The following is an 18,335-nucleotide window of genomic DNA, read 5'->3' on the forward strand; positions in this document are numbered from 1 at the left end:
ATTTTAGTGATTTTCACTTTGATTCTCATTCTCTTTTTTCTACTTTGTTGGGATTTTCGCTTGTTCTTCGGTTTCTGATTTCTTAAGGTTGAAGCTGAGGTCACTGATTTGAGGTCTTTCTTCTTTTCTAACATAGGCATTTAGTGCAATAAAATTTCCCCTAAGTACTGCTTTCATGGCATCCTGTGAATCTTGATATGTTGTGTTTTCATTTTCGTTCAGTTCAAAATACTTTGTAATTTCTTGTTTTATTTCTTTTTTGACCCACGGGTTATTTAGCAATAGTTATTTAGTTTCCAGGCCCAAAGAAAGGCAGTGCCAAAAGACTGTTCAAACCACCATACAATTGCATTCATTTCATATGCTAGCAAGGGTATGCTCAAAATTCTTCAAGCTAGGCTTCAACAGTATGTGAACTGAGAACTTCCAGATGTACAAGGTAGATTTAGAAAAGGCAGAGGAACCAGAGATCAAATTGCCAACATCATTTGATCATAGAAAAAGCAAGAGAATTCCAGAAAAGCATCTATTTCTGCTTCATTGACTACGCGAAAGCCTTAGACTGTGAGGATCGTAACAAACTGTGGAAAATTCTTCAAGAGATGGGAATACCAGACCACCTTACCTGCCTCCTGAGAAACTCATATGCAGGTCAAGAAGCAACAGTTAAAACTGGACATAGAACAACAAACTGGTTCAAGATTGGAAAAGGAAGTACATCAAGGCTGTATATTGTCACCCTGCTTATTTAACTTATATGCAGAGTACATCATGTGATGAGCTGGATGAATCCCAAGCTGGAGTCCAGATTGCTGGGCGATGGGGAGGGAAACAGGAGAGAGGTTCAAGATGGAGGGGACATATGTACACCTATGGCTGATTCATGTTGACGTTTGACAGAAAACAACAAAATTCTGTAAAGCATTTATCCTTCAATTACAAAATAAATAGATTTAATTAAAAAAAAGATTGCTGGGAGAAATATCTATAACCTCAGATATGCAGATGACACCACCCTTATGGCAGAAAGCGACGAGGAACTAGAGCCTCTTGATGAAAGTGAAAGAGGAGAATGAAAAGACTGGCTTAAAGCTCAACATTTGAAAAACTAAGATCATGGCAACCAGTCCCATCACTTCATGGCAAATAGATGCGAAAACATGGAAATAGTGACAGGCTTTATTTTCTGGGGCTCCAGAATCACTGCAAATGATGACTACAGCCATGAAATTAAAAGACAGTTAACTCCTTGGAAGAAAAGCTATGACACACCTAGACAGCATATGAAAAAGCATAGACATTACTTTGCCGACAAAGGTCCATCTAGGCAAAGCTCTGGTTTTTCCAGTAGTCATGTATGGATGTGAGAGTTGGACTATAAAGAAAGCTGAGTACCAAAGAATTTATGCTTTTGAACTGTGGTGTTGGAGAAGACTCTTGAGAGTCCCTGAGACTGCAAGGAAATCCAATCAGTCCATCCTAAAGGAAATTAATTCTGAATATTCATTGGAAGGACTGATCCTGAAGCTGAAACTCCAGTACTTTGGCCACCTGATTCGAAGAACTGACTCATTTGCAAAGACCCTGATGCTGGGAAGGATTGAAGGTAGAAGGAGAAGGGAATGACAGAGGATGAGATGGTTGGATGGCATCACCGACTTGATGGACATGAGATTGAGCAAGCTCCATGAGTTGGTGATGGACAGGGAAGCCTGGCCTGCTGCAGTCCATGGGATCGTATAGAGTCAGACATGACTGAGTGACTGAACTGACTGACATTTTCAAGATCGCACAGGGTCAATCAGAATAAAACCTGGATTTGTTTCTACCAGTTACCAGAAATCTTAGGACTATATAGGCTCATATATTGTTAGAGCTGAAGGAAGACCTTAAGAGGGAACTGATCATTCTTCTCATATCCTTGATGAGGAGTCTGAGGCCCTAAAAAAGGAAGGTCCTTGCTAAGTGACGTAACTTGGTCTTGGCAGAGTTAGATCGCAGGGCCCGGGTTGCAGTTCTGCCTAGTTAGGAGTCTCCCTAGGAGAAATTGAAGGGGCGTGGTCCATGAGTACGGCACCTGGCTTGGGTTCTTCCTTTCCTGTTACCTCTAACCATGTAACCTTGAGCAATTTTGAACCTTTGCACCTTCCGTTGCCTGTCTTCAAATTTTTCGTGGTCAGTCACTCAGTTGTGTCCGACTTTTTGTGATCCCATGAACTGAAGCCCTCCAGCCTCCTCTGTCCATGGGATTCTCCAGGCAAGAATACTGGAGTGGGTTGCCCTCCTCCAGGGGGTCTTCCTGACTCAGGGATTAAATCCACGTCTCCTGTATCTCCTGCATTGGCAAGTGGATTCTTTACCACTAGTGCCACCTGGCTGAAGGCAACGGATTGTCCAGAACTAAGATGTTATGGGGTGGTCAGGTGTAAGGTGGTGGGCCGTGGTGGGTTCCCAGGGCAGTATGTGCCCCTTCTAGAAGGACGGCTGCTACTTGGCTCCACTTGATTGTTGCCAGGTAGCAGTGTGGGCTCAGTGTTGCCAGATAATCTGAATTTTCAAAAGGAAGCCAGAAATCAGGATTTTTGTGTGAAGTGTGCATTCAAATCAGATTTACGCATTAAGACATGGTGCAACTAAGACAAATCTGTGGGCTGTATGTGTATGCAGTTTTAGCCTCTGATAGTTGTTTAAAGGAAGTTCTATGACCTGGTGCCATACAGGAAAGAGGCTTGCCTTAAATCCCAGAACATAGGTTGTCTTACTGTGGCCCTCAGTAACCAAGGGCTGATCACTTTCCTTCCTGGGATCCTAGTGCCCCAGCCAGGCCTTGAGTTCCCTTATCACAAAGAGGTAATTGCTGGATGCCTGCTGTTTGTGGGAAGTGAAACATCTCTTCTTCCTTCCCGAGTTGAACCCAGCCTTTAGCAGAGCCAGGGGAAGCCATCATCTGCCCTTTAGGAAACAAGAGGACAGAGCCACACAGGCTTTTGCACTATTCCCCTGGGTGAGCCCGAGTCCCCTTGGCCATTTCCTTTTCCTCCTATGGCCCTGGCCACTCAGACTGGCCCACTCTGGAATGATCTGCTGTTTACTCTCGTTCTCGTCACTTCCTTACATGGTCACAGGGAGGTCCTAGGCTCATTGTCCCTCAAACAAGCTCCAGACCCTTTGGGTGTTGTGTGTGTGTGTATGTTTTTTCAGCCGTGCCACGTGGCATGCGGGATCTTAGTTCCCCAACCAGGGATTGACCTCAACCAGGGTTTACAGTGGAAGCACAGAGTCTTAATGACTGCCAGACAAGTCTGGACCCTTTGATTTTAAAGTTCTAGGCATTCCAATGGGGTTTAGTGAACATGGACGAAAAAAGTGGGCAAGTGACAGGAATTTGAGAAGCCTTACCAAGTTCTTGTAGCTGTGGCCTCTGGGTCTTCTAGAAAAAGAGGGAAGGTCATTTTAGGTCTTGGAAAAGATCTGGAGGCCGTTACAGAGTGAGAAGACAGAGGGCTTAGCCCACTGGCCTCAGAAGAAACGACTGGGCATTTTGGAGTGCCCCCTGCTCGCCTTATCTCAGTGCTGTTAGGACCTCAGAGATGCAGATTCCACCCTTGAGAACCTTGTGGTCTAGCGAAGAGATAGGGCAGGCACAAGGAAAGAAGACATTTATTCTTTAAAACAGAAAAAAGCCCTCACTACAAACTCCCTAACTATGTAGAACTGTCATTGTAAATGCAGAAGGGCCGATTAAATGGTTGGGTTTTATCACGTGTACATCTAGCCAATTTAAAATCCACTAGAACTTTTTTTTAGTCAGAGGCTTTTACTGCCTGCTTGCATGGATTACCAATTAGTCGAGAGTTTCTGGGCAGACTGAGCTGCCCCTTGGTGCCAGACTGCTGGCTTGGAGCCTCAGTTGGGTGGGTGGTGGGGCACAGAGGTGCTCAGATCCCCAGACCCAGGCAGGAGCAGGCCAGCTGGAGCAGGCTAGACTTTCCTCCGTGGAGTAAAAACATGCCCTCTGCAGATAGCTGCCTGGCACTGATCCCATGCTTGCCACTGCTTAACTACAACTCCAGCAGGCGATAAACTCTTTGAGCCTCAATTTCCTGACCTGAGATGGGACACTACTGTACCTACCACATAGCGTAGTGTTTTTGGGGGGAGGCCAGTGAACACGTAAAACACAGGCCATGGTGCCTGGCAGCCAAGAAACCTCTCCTAAGTGTTAGCTGCTGTTATGTATCTCTCTCCACTGGGCCACAGTGGTATACTCTTTCTCGAAGAGACATGCTGGGCTGAGGGAAGGACATGAAGCTACAGAGCTCCTCAGAGAGAATTTAGGACACAGGCAAGGAAAGAGGGGGCTGGTGAGGAAAAAATGGGCAAGATGGAGAGGATGCTCACGTTTGTCAAGCATTTCCCTTTCTTTTTTATTTTTATTTATTATTTTTTTTAATTTCCTTTTCTTTTTTAAAAAAAATGTTTATTTATTTGCACCAGCTGTTAGTTGCAGCACGGGGGATCTTCGATCTTTGTTACACCACACAAACTCTTAGTTGTCACATGTGGGATGTAGTTCCCTGACCAGGGATTGAATCCAGACCCCTGTGTGGGGAGCAAGAAGTCTTAGCCACTGGACCATCAAGGAAGTCCCTCGAGTAGTTTCAGAGGGGTTTATCTTTCTTACCTGTCCTTGGGGTAGCCATACTGCTCCTGTTTATTAATGTTTGATAAAGAGGTGAAATAACTTACCCACGGCCAGATTCTGACACCAAGCCCTGTGCTCTTTCCTCTGTGCCTCGGTGCTGGTACGAGTCAACCAAGGTTTTTGATGCTTTTGTTGGCTACATCATCAAGGTGACTTGAAACTGTTTTTTTTTTCCAAGCTGTTTTTGGGGCGGAGGGCAGGGAGTCATAATGGTATTGGTTCTTTTTCTACTAAAATAGGCTCTGAGAAGTCCTGCAGTTAGTAATACCAGCAACCAACATGGACTGAACATGTACACATGTCTGGCCCAGTGCCAGGAGCTTCACATACGTGTCTCCTTTTCATCCTCACAGTAATTGTGAGGTCAGTTTATTATTATCTGAGGATGAATGAAGTTAAGTGATTTGCTTAGGGTTTACTTGATAGTGGAGCTGAAACTCACAGCTGGACAACTGGGACTCCCTTAGTGACCATTGTAATTTGATGTGACCTTGCATTTCCTGGGCTTATATGAACTTGTCTTTTCTTGCCTTCACCTTCCTTTTACAGAACATACATCCTGTGTGTTGTTTAAATGATTTTGGAGCAGTTTGTCATTCTGTTAGATTGTTAATTGAGTGGGGGCTTATTTCCTTCTGCTTTGTCCGTATTAACAGATAAGGGGCTTTTTTTCTTTCTCTCTAGCATTTTCGCTCACAGGGAGTGCTGTACTCCCTGGGTGTTTGCTGATGAAGTCAGCAGGGTTTCAGACTCCGCTTTCCTGGTCATACACAAGTACTTATTTTACCATCGCTAAATGGAGTGCATTAGCTCCAGGCCACGGAGAGCAAATTAGGGGAACTGGGAGATAGATCACAGAGAAGGAGGCTGCTCTGAAAAAATGCCGTCTGCACCTCCAGCCTGAACGCTCCAGATGTGGGGGGTAAACACAGCACGTCAGGGACCGAGTTCCAAGGCTGTGGCAGGATGAGGCCCTCTCTTCTGCAGGTGAGCCTGGGACGCTGAGTAACGGTGAGCACAAGACTGACTGTCTGGGCTTAAAGGTGCATTTTGGTTTGGAAGCCCTTTCTGTAGGTTCCTGCCGCCTTTATACAGAGTGGAGAACTGAGAGCCCAGCCCACCCCTGCCTTCTGAAGCTTCGGGCACCTGTTCTAGGAAATGTCCTCTGGAACAAGGTGGACCAGCACCTCTTTTCCATTTGTTGTTCTTTTTCTTCCATCTGGGGACTTAGGAAAGCATATTGGGTAGCTTCCTGGTTCTTTTCTGCATTAGCGTGCGCTTTTAATGGAGTTTGCAAAAGGCAGAGTTTGAGGTTGGCTAAAAGAGCATTAGGAGACTGTTTTCCTAATGGCAAGTGAACTGCTGATCTATTTATGATGACTTACTTTGGAGATAACAGTTGAGGTGGTGGGAAGAGCCCTTGGCTGCAGACCTGGGGTCTAGTCCTGATTCTTCCTCTAACTCACTGTGGGCTCCTGGCAGGCTGTGTCACCTTTTCTCAGCATCATTTTTTTTTCTCAGTTTCTAATGAAATAGGTTGGACTTTAGGGTCTCTGAGAGTCCTTCAGGCCCCCTCAGCCTTTGATGCCAAGATTGTAACTTTTATTTGGTCAGGATTTGGTGGGACATCCAGTGCCATGTGGTGCAAGGATGCATACAAATAACCATCCCTCCAGGAGGATGGTTTCTTTGACACTGGTGAACTTGTAGTTTTGACTTGGGTCTTTTCTTGCGTAAAAACACAGGGCAGATGACAGGCAACCCCAGCAAAGCAACTAGTGGCTTGAGGACCAGGTGTGCTTCTCTTGGCTGAGGGTACCTTGAACATATGAGCTTTACTTGTGGGCAGAAAGAGCAGGGAGTGGGCATCTGACTAATTGCTGGAGGTGGGCAAAGCAGGGCTTCTGCAGCTTCACCAACTCCCTGCCCACCAGTAGCCCTGCCATGACCGAGTTGCTGAGGGTTCTTCAGAATTCTCACTTAGCATTACGTGTGTGGCTAAGTGTTTTGTGTTTGTGTTTTCTATGTAGTTCATGATGAGAGTGGGAAAGGACCAGCCCTCTCCTCCTTTCCCAGCTCTTGGACCTTCTGCTGCATGAATTCAGTTGTAGAATCTTGAGTCTTTGAAAGGACTCCATTCATTCAGTGAGAGGATATCACTGCACCCTCCTTCTCCCCAGCACCTGAATCTCAGTGTACTAATCTCAGTCATTAGTATACAGTTATGACATCTTAGCATCTGTTGAGATACCCTGGGCTAAAGGCCCCTATTCTGAATGCCTGCAGATCAGGGCAGGCAAACTTTCCCTTCTTGGCAACTCTTCAAAGAGAAGTCATGTCTACCTTTGCCGAGGAGAAAGGAGCATCCCACCTGGTAGTTGTATTGAACTGATTGATGTGTTCTTTGAAAATGGTTTCTGTCCAGTCACTAACAGATACCTTGCAGAAGGAGTTTCTTGTCCTGGGTGAATGTCTTTTCCACTGATCTCTGCTTCTTTGGGTATCTCTTCTGTATTTTTTCTTCAAATAGCTGTCTTTAGAGTGTCTAATGAAGCAACTGTCTGGAGACCAATGTTTATTTCAACATGGTTGGAGTTGTTTTTGCTTCAGCTTTCAGAGCCAATAAAGCTGGTTATTAGATTCTGTAATTGCTGCTGTAATTACTCTCTTGGAACCAGCAAAGGCATAATTAAATATGGAGATTCCAAGGACTATTTTTTTCCAGCTAAAAGCAGCTTTTTAAACTTCTGTTGGCCTGGGTTAGATTTCAGTCGTTAAAGCATCGTGTTTATGAATGACACGGGGTGGGGGTTCTTTGGCAGAAAAGGGGTTTATTTGGACACCTCTTCTTTGAATATTTGGTTTGGATGTTAACCTTGTTAACTCCCCATACTTGTTTTTATCTTTTTTCCCATTTTACCCCAGTTTTATTGAGATATAATTGACATATAACATTATGTTATTTTTTAGGTGCACAACCTAATGATTTAATATATGTGTATATTGTGAAATAATTATCAAAATACACTTAGTTGACATGCATCACCTCACATGATTACATTTTTTAAAACCTCGTAATGAGAACTCAGTACTTGTTTTTTTTAACTCAGGAATTTGGAGAAGTAAGGCAAGGCACATGTAAAACATTGAGTCTGACCCTTTAGGCTTTGGCTGTATAGAAGCACATTTTTGTGGTCAGCAATAAGCTTGGAATGGAGAATGTTTACTTGAAGTGGAACGGTGTGCAGCAAGAGTGGCGTGTTACTCACTTGTTCTGCCCTGACTTATGCTTCACCAGTGTGCCACACGTTTAGACATGGGGCAGATGGTGAAGGAGGGCTGGGTCAAGTGCTGTGAATATTTATGTTTACACATATTCTTGCAGCCCAAAGGCTGGCCCCATGTCTCATTTCAGGGTTACTCTACTGGTGAACCGTGTATGGAGGGGAAAATTAATCACATACCCTTTCTTTTTAGGGTTCTCAACTAGTTGAGAAATAGAACAGGAGTTAGATTGGGGTAAACAAATGGACTGTCTCTGCCAGGAACCGTTATGGAGATTTCTGTGCAAAGAGGCGAAGAGACCATGCGAACCCTGCAGGTTGGGGGGGAGCCCTAGAGGCTTCTAGCTCAGAACCTTTTCCTCCTTTCAGGGCACACCTCTTGGCAAGGACAGAGGGGAAGCGCAAGCACTTGCCAAAGTTCCTGTTTCACGGGTCAGGACAAATGCAGGGAAAGAATCCCGCCAGATGACTGTTTTAGCCACTGTTTCAATGAGGCATTATCTTTTCTCTGTTGAATCAGAGGTACACAGGAGATAAAATATGGGTGTACCCCACATGAGGAACCCTGCGGAGAATATATGAAAAACTTAAAATAGATGATATTGGAGATTCAGTTTAATATAATTAAGCATACTGTGTACCAGGCATTGTGCTGGATGATGGCTTTTAAAGATGCATAATACAAACATTATTTCATTCGTGGGGGTCTCTGGCTTACCCCCTGATATGTTTGCGTATTTGCTTCCAGATAATTTATTGCCTGGGGGATTTTAGCAGTGGGGTGCAGATCAGAGAAATGGAAGACTGGCTTACAAGGAGTCCCTGCCAATTGAAAATGTATTAGAGAAAAAGTTAAAGCAGTTCTAAATATGCTGTGATGTTAACAGGGAAAGAATAAATTTGGTTTTAAAAGTCAGAACACAGCTGACTGTAAAATCACGGCTCCTACTGTACTCAGGACACGAGAAGCAGGGCAGATGTCACCTCGCTGTTTGTTCTTAGGAACTGTCCCCGTGTCACTTACCATCGTCCGGAGCCTGTGTGGGAAGCAGGGGCCCAGGGGTTCACACAGGCCAGTGGTTGAGCCCCCTGCCCCTCTCATACCAGCCGGCTGACGGCTGAGCCGCTCCGCCTTTATGATCTGTCTGATCTGTGCCCCAGGACTTGGCGGGAGAATTAAACGAGGAGGCAGATGGTACTGCGCCGCAGGCGCTCAGAACACCTGTTGAATCTCAGCTGATGAACAGGTTCTAGGCTGGGCTATGCCTGGGTGGTGAGGGCAGCTGAGGAGGGCCTGGGAAGGGGGCACGTGTGGGGCGTTGGCCTGAGAAGGTTTGAGACTCACTTGTTGATTGGGGTGTCTGAGTCAGTTTCAGCACCAGGGAGTCAGGAGGAAGCAAGGCCAGGCCCTGACCACTTGTACAACAGGGCTCTTCCAGACTATCGTCCCTGTGCCTCGATGGTCAGTGGCAAAGGGATCCGGACTTGGGGCTGGGGCTTCCAGAACTTGGTTCAAGGCGAGAATCCAAATCCATTGCCAGCCTCGTTAAACCACTCAGAGGCTTTGTCCTGCGGGCAGAGGGAGGGTTGAGGGTTCTTAAGCAAAGGAATGACATGATTGGGTTTGTGTTCCCTCTTCTGTGATGCTGCAGTTCCCTTGACACTCCCTGCTAGCCTGGACTGCGCCTCCGTGGCGAGGTCCTGCGTGGTTTGTTCAGTGAGGGGCATAGCAGTCAGCATGGCAGCCCGTGACTGTGGAGTTCCATACCTGGCTTAATCTACTCTCTGCTGACTACCACTGGTAACCTGAATTACCTCTCTGAACCTGTTTCCTCTACTGATAAAGAGTGGTCATTTCTACTTTAAAGGGTTGCTGTTGTGAGGTAATTACTTGGCAGGCATGGCTTAGTACTAGCAGAAGGTGCAGGTGTTCAGTAAAGGGGATGCCTTGGGGACGCCTAGATGTGACTGCAGGTTGAATTTCTTGACGTCACAGGCCGGTCTGACCATTTACACCAGGATCAGAGAACTAACAAGTGGAATGGCTTTTCAGCTTTTAATGAGGCATGTTTCATGTTCGGATTTTTTGCAGCGTTTCTTTAGCCTGCTTTATCATTTGGCTGGAGGAATTTTCCTGGTGGTTTTGCCTGCTGCTTTTGGAGGAATTGTGGACTTAAGGATTGCTTACATGTAAGCCAAGGCCCTTTTCCCTTGGCAGATGGTTTTCAGGGGGCAGTCCTAGGCTCATAGGGCACTTGAGTGGAAGGAGTACGGGACCAATTCAGATGACATGTGGAGAAACCACAGCCCTGTTGGGGAGGTGATTGGCCATGGCCAACAGCCTGCAGGGGGTGGCTCTGGTGCAGAGCTCGGGGACACAGTGGGCACAAGTGCACGGGTGTGTGTGTGTCTGCATATATGTGTGAGGCTAGTGCTGTCCAGGCCAGGGCAGGTGCCAGGCAGCTTCCCTGGCCCCACCATTCCTTCTGCTTGAGTCTGCGCAGAGCCTTCCTGAGCTTTTTGCTCACCTAAGATACTTTTCAGTGTAAAGAGGGAAGCTAAAATAGTAAGGAGAGGAAAACCTGGGCTTTGAGTAGGGAGGTGTGGTTTGGTCTTTGCTTTGCTACCAGTTCACCTTGATCAAAGTGCTCGCCCTGACTGGATCTTAAAACAAGGTGATTGCTACAGCCTTAACACACTGGGAGGCCAAGAGAGGTGATGGCATTGATTTGACCCAGTGGTCAGACTCTAGATGAGGCCCTGACAGGGAATTCTGTCTTTATTTCAGTTGCTCAGTCCTTTCTATGATAAAGAATGCTGTAGCTACCATCTTCAGGCATGGAGCCTTTGCTTGAATCACAAGGGCCTTGCTCTTGTTGAATACATTTCCAGAAGGAAATTACTGGGTCAGAGGGCTGGAACAACATTATGGCTGTTGCTATGTGTTGCCATGTTACTTTTCAGAAGCACTATAACAATTTACAGTTGTGGACTGTGTGTGAGATAGCATTTTAACGCCAAATGATCCAGTATTTGCTATAGTCATTATTTATTATTTTGTAATTTAGTTGACATAGAATGATACTTTAAAGCCGCTTTATAATAATTAGAGGGGTTTTGGGGGTGTCCACTGTGTTAAATGTTGTGCTAAGTGTTTGCTTATATGTTATCTCATTCACATCAGCCTCTCAGGGAGGCTCAGCAGCTCATTGAGGCTGAGAGCTGGGGTTTCAACCTAAGGCAGTCTGACTTCAAAGCACTCTCTTGTTTGGGGTGCCGACCATGCTTTGATTTATGCGTGTGGTTCCCAGAGAGTGTGAACTTGGGCTTAGTGCCTGGCTGCATTTTGAAAGAATGTGAATTTTGTATAGTTTTCTCTGAGTATTGAATATGCTGTTTGTGGAGAAGAGAGTATCAGCCCTCTCTTGTAGTGAAAGCAGAAACTGAAGTGCATCCATCCCAATTAGGAAGACAACTCAGTGAACTCTAGGATGCTGCCCTGTGTCCGGGCTCTCTGAAACCCTGTTTTCTCCCCCCCCATGCAGCGGCACTTCAGGCCCTGAAGCGCAAGAAGAGGTATGAAAAGCAGCTGGCGCAGATCGACGGCACGCTGTCAACAATCGAGTTCCAGCGAGAGGCCCTGGAGAATGCCAACACCAACACCGAGGTGCTCAAGAACATGGGCTATGCCGCCAAGGCCATGAAGGCTGCCCACGACAACATGTACGTGGCACCCGCTGGTGGAGGGGGGCGCGCACGCGGAAGGGCAGTGCTGGCCGTGCAAGGCCTCAGTCCTAGGCCCCTTGACTTATCCATTCAAGCACCCAAGTTTGTTCTGATTTGCATCTTTTCTGGAGCTTTTATGAAATGGATTATGTGCCCCACTACCCCCAGAAGCAGATCTCCTGGAATGAAACTGTTTTCTGAGTCATTCAGGGTTATTGGAATGAATGTAGAGTTTTAAACTGGAAAGCTTTGTCTTCTTAGAAGATTCTCTTACCCGGGCCTCTGATCATCCAGGTGGGGAAGTTTGTCCCAGAGAGGGGAGGTGACTTGCCCTGGGTTATGGGGGAACTTGGATAGAACTGGGATTAGAATCAGTTCCCGTGACTTTCTCCTGAAGCTGTCAGGGGCCCTGAAAGGTGTGGTACATTTGAGGGCTTTAGCTCTTTCTCTTCCTGGGTCTGTTTTTGGTGGGATTTTCCCTTCCTGTCACTCTTGAGTTTTGGCTCTCGTATTGACACGTGTTCTTGACCTCTGCATTCCTTCCTTTATGTGGCTACTTCTCATATTCTGTGGCCTAAGACACCAGATAACTGAGCTGTTACATTTGTAATTAAAGGCCAGGTTAACATTAAGCCCCAAATGAGGACTTCTCCCAAATAGAACAGAATTCTGCATTTGTTTTAGTGCTCTAACTTGGCATCATATATTTGCGGGTGCTGGGAGCCTTTTTGCTTCCTTTTGGGTCCTCTGCCATGCTCTAAAACAGAGGTTGGCAGAATCTGGCCTGTGGGCCCCAGGCAAGTCCCCTGCTGCCAATTTCTGTAAATAAAATTTTATTGAAACACAGTTGTGTCCCTTAATACACACCGTCTGTGGCTGCTTTTGTGGCACACAGCAGGCTTGAATTTTTGCAACAGAGATCGTGTGGCCCAGAGATTCTAAAACATTTGTTACTATTTGGCCCTTTACGGGAAAAGCTTGCTGATCCCTGCCCTAGAAGTGTGGGATTACAGGAAAAGTAGCCTTCAGGTAACTGAGCTACTGTCTGAGGGGATGTTCGTCAGACTGAGCTTCCTGAGTGAGGTGCGTGTCCCCTTCATGTCCGTGTTCCCCACAGCACAGCACCTCTTAGTGAATTCTGTGCTTGGAAATACACGTGTATATATGATATTGATTGACTGTAAGTTTGTTGACATTAGTGACAGTGCATAGGAAATAATCTGCATTGTTTGCTTTTCCTTTGGGGCCTTGTAGAGGAGCCACAGGGGATTTGTGTAGATGGGAAGCGCTGGTCACGTTGTGTGGTTCTGTTGTAGGATTTGTGATTTTACCTATCACTGTGCAGAGTTACCCTTGAACTTGAAGAGCTATTGATTCAGGAGTTCCCAAGTCCCACAGTCTCATCTAATGAGTTTACCAGCTTGCATGAGAGACTCTCACGATGGCATCTAACTTTGCCAGCTTTATTTCCTCAGAGTGTTAGACTGGGTGACATCTAAGGATGCTTTTGTCCTCTTGATTCTGTCATTCTCTAGTTTAAAAGAGGGGGAAGAAGACAAAGACAAAAAAGGAATTCCACGAGACTTTCCTGGTGGTCCAATGGTTAAGACTCCGTGCTTCCACTGCAGGGAGCCTGGGTTCGATACCTGCTCGGGGAACTAAGATTCCACATGCCACTCAGCACAGCCAAAAAAAAAAAAAAAAGGAATTCCTCAGAGGGAGTGATTGTGGGGCTGAGACTGGGCAGCAGATCCTTGTTTCTGCCTCACAGACCCTCTGTACATAGACTAACACAATGCTCGTTTCATTTAAAGGGACATCGATAAAGTTGATGAGTTAATGCAGGACATTGCTGACCAGCAGGAACTTGCAGAAGAGATTTCAACAGCTATTTCAAAACCTGTAGGGTTTGGAGAAGAGTTTGACGAGGTGAGTGATTTCGTGCTGATCATACCAGCTTCTCAGATGATGCCTGGGCTGCCTCTGATGTGCAGTTGAGGCCTCACTGGCAGGGAGTATATGGTCTGGAAATCACCAGGTCTCCTCCCTCCAGAGACCTGAATGTAGACATAAGGTGTGGCATGAACTCTCCCGAATTCTGGGTTTTGAGGGATGCTTTCAGTGTTTGGGGGAGCTAAGGTAGAGTAAAGGGACTTTTGTCGGGACATCTCAGCAGACTTCAGGTCAATACTGGTTTCAGCAAGCAGTGACCCTGCACCCTTCCATGGTGGGCCGCTGGGCTCAGAGCAGGGGCAGCCGAGGTCACCATGCCCTGAGGAATTTACAGGGTTCCCCTCAGACAGCCCTCCCAGCTCTGCTGGGAGACAAAGGTGAAACCAGGGAAGGAATGTTTGTATCTGATCCCTGAAGGATTCATCTGGACCTTGGCCACCTACCAATTTCTGCCGTAGCAATTGGAACCTTGAAGCTCTTAGGTTTTTAAAATACAGTTACAGGCTCTGTACCTCATTCTGCCTTAGATTTGAGTCCACTGAAGGTCAGGGCCTCTCCGCCAAACCTAATCCTTTGTGCTGACTGCCGCCGTATAGCTGAGAAAGCAGCCTGTAGCTCTTAGCCTTGGCTCCCAGCACCAGAGCCTTCATGTTTTCAGACTGCAGTTCAGTGGGTTAGTCAAGTTCGTTTCAATTCAGCAGACATTCCTGAACATTCACTCAGTGTACCCAGTTCTGAGATAGAGATAGAAATGAAAATATACGATCCCTTTTCTCAAGATGCTCCCAGCCTGGTGCAGGGACCCCACGTAGACATCAGCAATTGCTCGATGGTGTGCTCCGTTCACCAGTAGAAGTGTGTTTAGGATGAGTCACAGAGTGTGCACTTGGAGTCCATCTGCCCTGACCTTCTCAGAAGGGATGTGTGTCCCCTAAGCTGTTGGGTAAGAGGCACCACAGTAGGGGCTGGGGTTCCCCAGGGTCTCGCTCTCATTTTTGTGTTTGCTTTTCCCAGGATGAGCTCATGGCAGAATTAGAAGAACTAGAACAGGAGGAACTAGACAAGAATTTGCTGGAAATCAGTGGACCGGAAACAGTCCCTCTACCAAGTGTTCCCTCTATATCCCTACCATCAAAACCCGGTGAGTACTTCTTATCCACAGTCATGACACACCCACAGCCCATGGGGTAGGTGACCTTGTGGCCGGTTGGCTTCGGTTTGGGCCCTGAGTTGCCCAGAGTTGAGAACCAAGCAGCATCCGTTGTGACAGCCCTGATGACAGTGTCAGCCGCTCTTCCCTCGTCTCCTAACCTTGGCACTGTTGACATGGCCGAACCGTTCTTTTCGTGCGGACTGGGCGGGGCCTGTGCTGCGCCCTGTGGATGGTGAGCCGCACCCGTGGCCTCTGCCCTCTAGATGCCAGTGGCATCCCCCTCCCCAGGTTTGGACAACCAGCCGTGTCGCCGGATTTTGCAAGATGTCCGGGGGCCAAGGGGGAGGGGAGAAATCTCCTCCAGTTGAGAACCACTGTTCTAGAACTGCTTTCCCTGTGTCCACCAAACAAGGTGGGAGTTTACGTCCAGGACAGCTCTTGCTCCCCTTTGTTATCTTGTGTAGCGCTCAGCTGGGGCTCATAGGTAGCCCCACAGGAAGGAAACAGCTTTGGGTTTTTTAGAGACCTCGTTCTATAAAACCTTCATTTCTTTCTTTGAGTCCCCTCTCCCCCGTTATTTCACCTTTGGATAGAAGTATTCCACCCAGAACTTCTAGAAGAGGTGAAGCAGCTTGATTTGGCACAGAGAGAAAACCCAGGGAGCAGGGTGTGACCAGGCTGTGTCTTCTCATCCTCCCACAGGTCAAGGGGAAGTGGCCCTTCTGGTCAAGTTGGCTGCCCAGGGTGGGATGCAGGCCTGAAAGCTGAAGGGGGTCTGAAAGCTGTCCGGCCAACTGCTTGTGGTGTACAGAGGTGGCTTAGGCCCTTGAGGTGGAGGGGAGTGGCTTAGATTAGAGCTCTTCTGGATTCTCCCCTCTCTCCCCCACATTGGATGCTCTGGCCGGAGGCCACACGTGGATCCTATTGGACTCTTGGTGTTGAATCCTCCCCGTCTTGTCTGGCTCTGGTGTCGGGGAGGGGAGATGTTGGGGAAGCTGTGCCTGGTTATCTAGAGCTCTGCGTTGCAGCTTTTAGGCACAGAGAGGCAGTCTGCTGATAGCCTGGAGACGTGGCGGGCTGCACGGGCAGGGCTGTTTTGTAGCCACAGGGTAGCGCAGCCCTGGCATCCGGCCAGAACGCGTGGAGAACACAGCGGCCAGCCTTCCTAAGCAGCCTTTTCTGTCTTCACACAGCCAAGAAGAAGGAAGAGGAAGACGACGACATGAAGGAATTGGAGACCTGGGCTGGAACCATTTAACCGGTCCAGTGCGGGCTGGGCCCAGACAGACTCTGGTGGCCTGCGCGGCGGGCAGGCGCGTGTGTGTGCGGGGCAGGCCGGACGTGGTGCAGGCAGGTTCCATCGCTCTCGAATCTCCCTCCAAAGCAGTAGGGCCGCATCACTGCTCACTCCGCATAGCATGGTCTGCACCCAGCGGGACAGGTGGGGGTGGGGGAGGGGGTGGGGGGTGGGAGGTGCCTGCTGTTTATAATGTTCAATTTCTGTAAAATAAACTGTATTTGCAAATCCAACATTGAGCTTCTGGACTACGCTAACTCCACTGCTGAACCTCAATGGCAAGGGTCGACCGTTTGCAGTCAAAATGACCTGAAAATGTAGCCTCTGTCCTTTTAAGTCAGCTGACTTGTCGCACATCTCTTTGTAAGACGTGTATGGTACTGGCAGAAGAGTCGTTTTTTAAAAGCCATAGGCTTTTCCTTGTCCTTAGCTGTAATAATGCATCTATTTTGGTTTCCTCGAGAGCTGTATTTCTGTCCATCACCTGTGTACTGGCCCCTGTGTTTCCCACTCTGGCCCACTCCTCACTCCCACTCCCCTGGTCTTTCTGGAGTTTGTGACACTGATTTGAAATGGATGGTGTTCTCTTGAGAGTGTGTGAGATTGTTTGAGTTAAATTCCAGCTATACATTTTTCTAACATAGCTCTAAGGTCCTTGTTGCTGTTTGTGATAACTGATAGATAACCCATTGGAAACATGTGCATACATTTATATTCAGATGAAATTATGGTTTGCACTGTCTATTAAATATCTCGATTAATTTTCATACTTTGCCGTTGTGTTTAATCAATCAATCATTGGTTTTGGGAGGTGACCCTTTCCAGGCCAGTGTGGTGTCCCGGGGAGTCTGGAAGCATTGAAGACCCAAGCATGATGTGTATCAACAATTTGAACCAAGAGCAGAGTGTGTCTTACTGGAGACATGTTTAGGTTCCAGAAGCCCTCACCTTGTCTGGGGACCCCCTGGGCACATTTCAGGAGTGAGTTGGTGCTTATGGGGCTCCAGGATCTTCTCTAGTTCTCTGTCAGCGTCCATGGGCAGTGCCCGCAGGACCACAGACCCTTCACTTGTTGGAAGCATTGGTGTGCCCACGGACCAGGCCCATCTGTGTATTGAAGAAAATAGCCTTTCCTGTGTGGTGGAAGGTGTAGGGCAGTGACCAAAAATTGAGGACACAAATGCTAGTCTCAGGTCTGCTGTGACTTGCCCTGTGATCTTGACCCGGCCTCTTCCACCGTTTCTGGTTTTCTTTAGCCTTACACTGCCTTAAGAATCTGATGCAGGGCTTTCCTGATGGCTCAGTGGTAAAGAATCCACCTGCCAATGCAGGAAACACAGGTTCGATCCTTGGTCCGGGAAAATCCCACGTGCTGTGGAGCAACTAAGCCGGTGCACCACAACTACTGAGTCTGTGCTCTAGAGCCCATGCTCCGCAAGGAGGGAAGCCACCACAGTGAGGAGTCTGCGCACCGCAACTAGAGAGTAACCCCCCGCTCGCCCCAACTAGAGAAAAGCCCATGCAGCAGTGAAGACCCAGCCCAGCCAAAAATCAATCAGTCAAAAAAAAAAAAAAAAAAGAATCTGATAAACACTGTGGACCCTCTCCTTCAAAAAAGTTGATCTATGCACATTAATCCTTTATTCTGCATGCAAATTGGCAGAATCAAGAGGATCCCCTTCCAGTGCCCATCTCTACACCTTTTGAGATTAAAACCAACCTGATAAACAAGGTCCTACGTGTAGCACAGGGATATCTGCATAGCATATACTGTATATAGCACATGCAGTATATATATATATATATATAGGATATGTTGGATAGCACAGTATCCTGGGATAAACTATAATGGAAAAGAATATTAAAAAATGTATATATGTGTGTGAATGAATCACTTTACTGCACAGCAGAAATTTACGCAACACTGTAAATCAACTACAATTTAAAAATTAATTTTAAAAAAAGTCATAAAAAACCCAACCTGAGTTCACAATTAAACATGCCACTGCTCACTGGGTGCCCTGTGGCAAGCTGCCCACCTGCCCTGAATGTCATTTTCCCGCCTGTGAAACAGCCAGGCCGGACCAGATCATTTCAGATGTCCCGTCTGCGAAGCTCTTCCTGCCCTCCTCCTCACCCTTCACTGCTCCTCCACCCATGTTGCCACACTTAGAATCAGGACTTCACCACGGCGGCATGAAGATTAATGGCTCGAGT

General features: G+C 47.2%; 1 protein-coding gene across 1 annotated transcript in view; it reads left to right on the forward strand.

Moving 5' to 3' along the window:
* The window catches only part of CHMP4B (charged multivesicular body protein 4B), a 45,782-nt gene extending 28,897 nt beyond the window's left edge, over positions 1-16,885 (forward strand). Inside the window, exons 2-5 of the mRNA XM_043479140.1 lie at positions 11,535-11,712; positions 13,530-13,644; positions 14,683-14,809; positions 16,015-16,885. Coding sequence (XP_043335075.1) covers positions 11,535-11,712; positions 13,530-13,644; positions 14,683-14,809; positions 16,015-16,079 — 485 coding nt within the window. The 3' untranslated portion in view covers positions 16,080-16,885. The remainder of the gene's footprint in view (positions 1-11,534; positions 11,713-13,529; positions 13,645-14,682; positions 14,810-16,014) is intronic.
* The last annotated feature ends 1,450 nt before the right edge of the window (positions 16,886-18,335 follow it).

The sequence above is a fragment of the Cervus canadensis genome, chromosome 10 (genome assembly GCF_019320065.1).
Source record: "Cervus canadensis isolate Bull #8, Minnesota chromosome 10, ASM1932006v1, whole genome shotgun sequence".
NCBI lineage: Eukaryota > Metazoa > Chordata > Mammalia > Artiodactyla > Cervidae > Cervus > Cervus canadensis.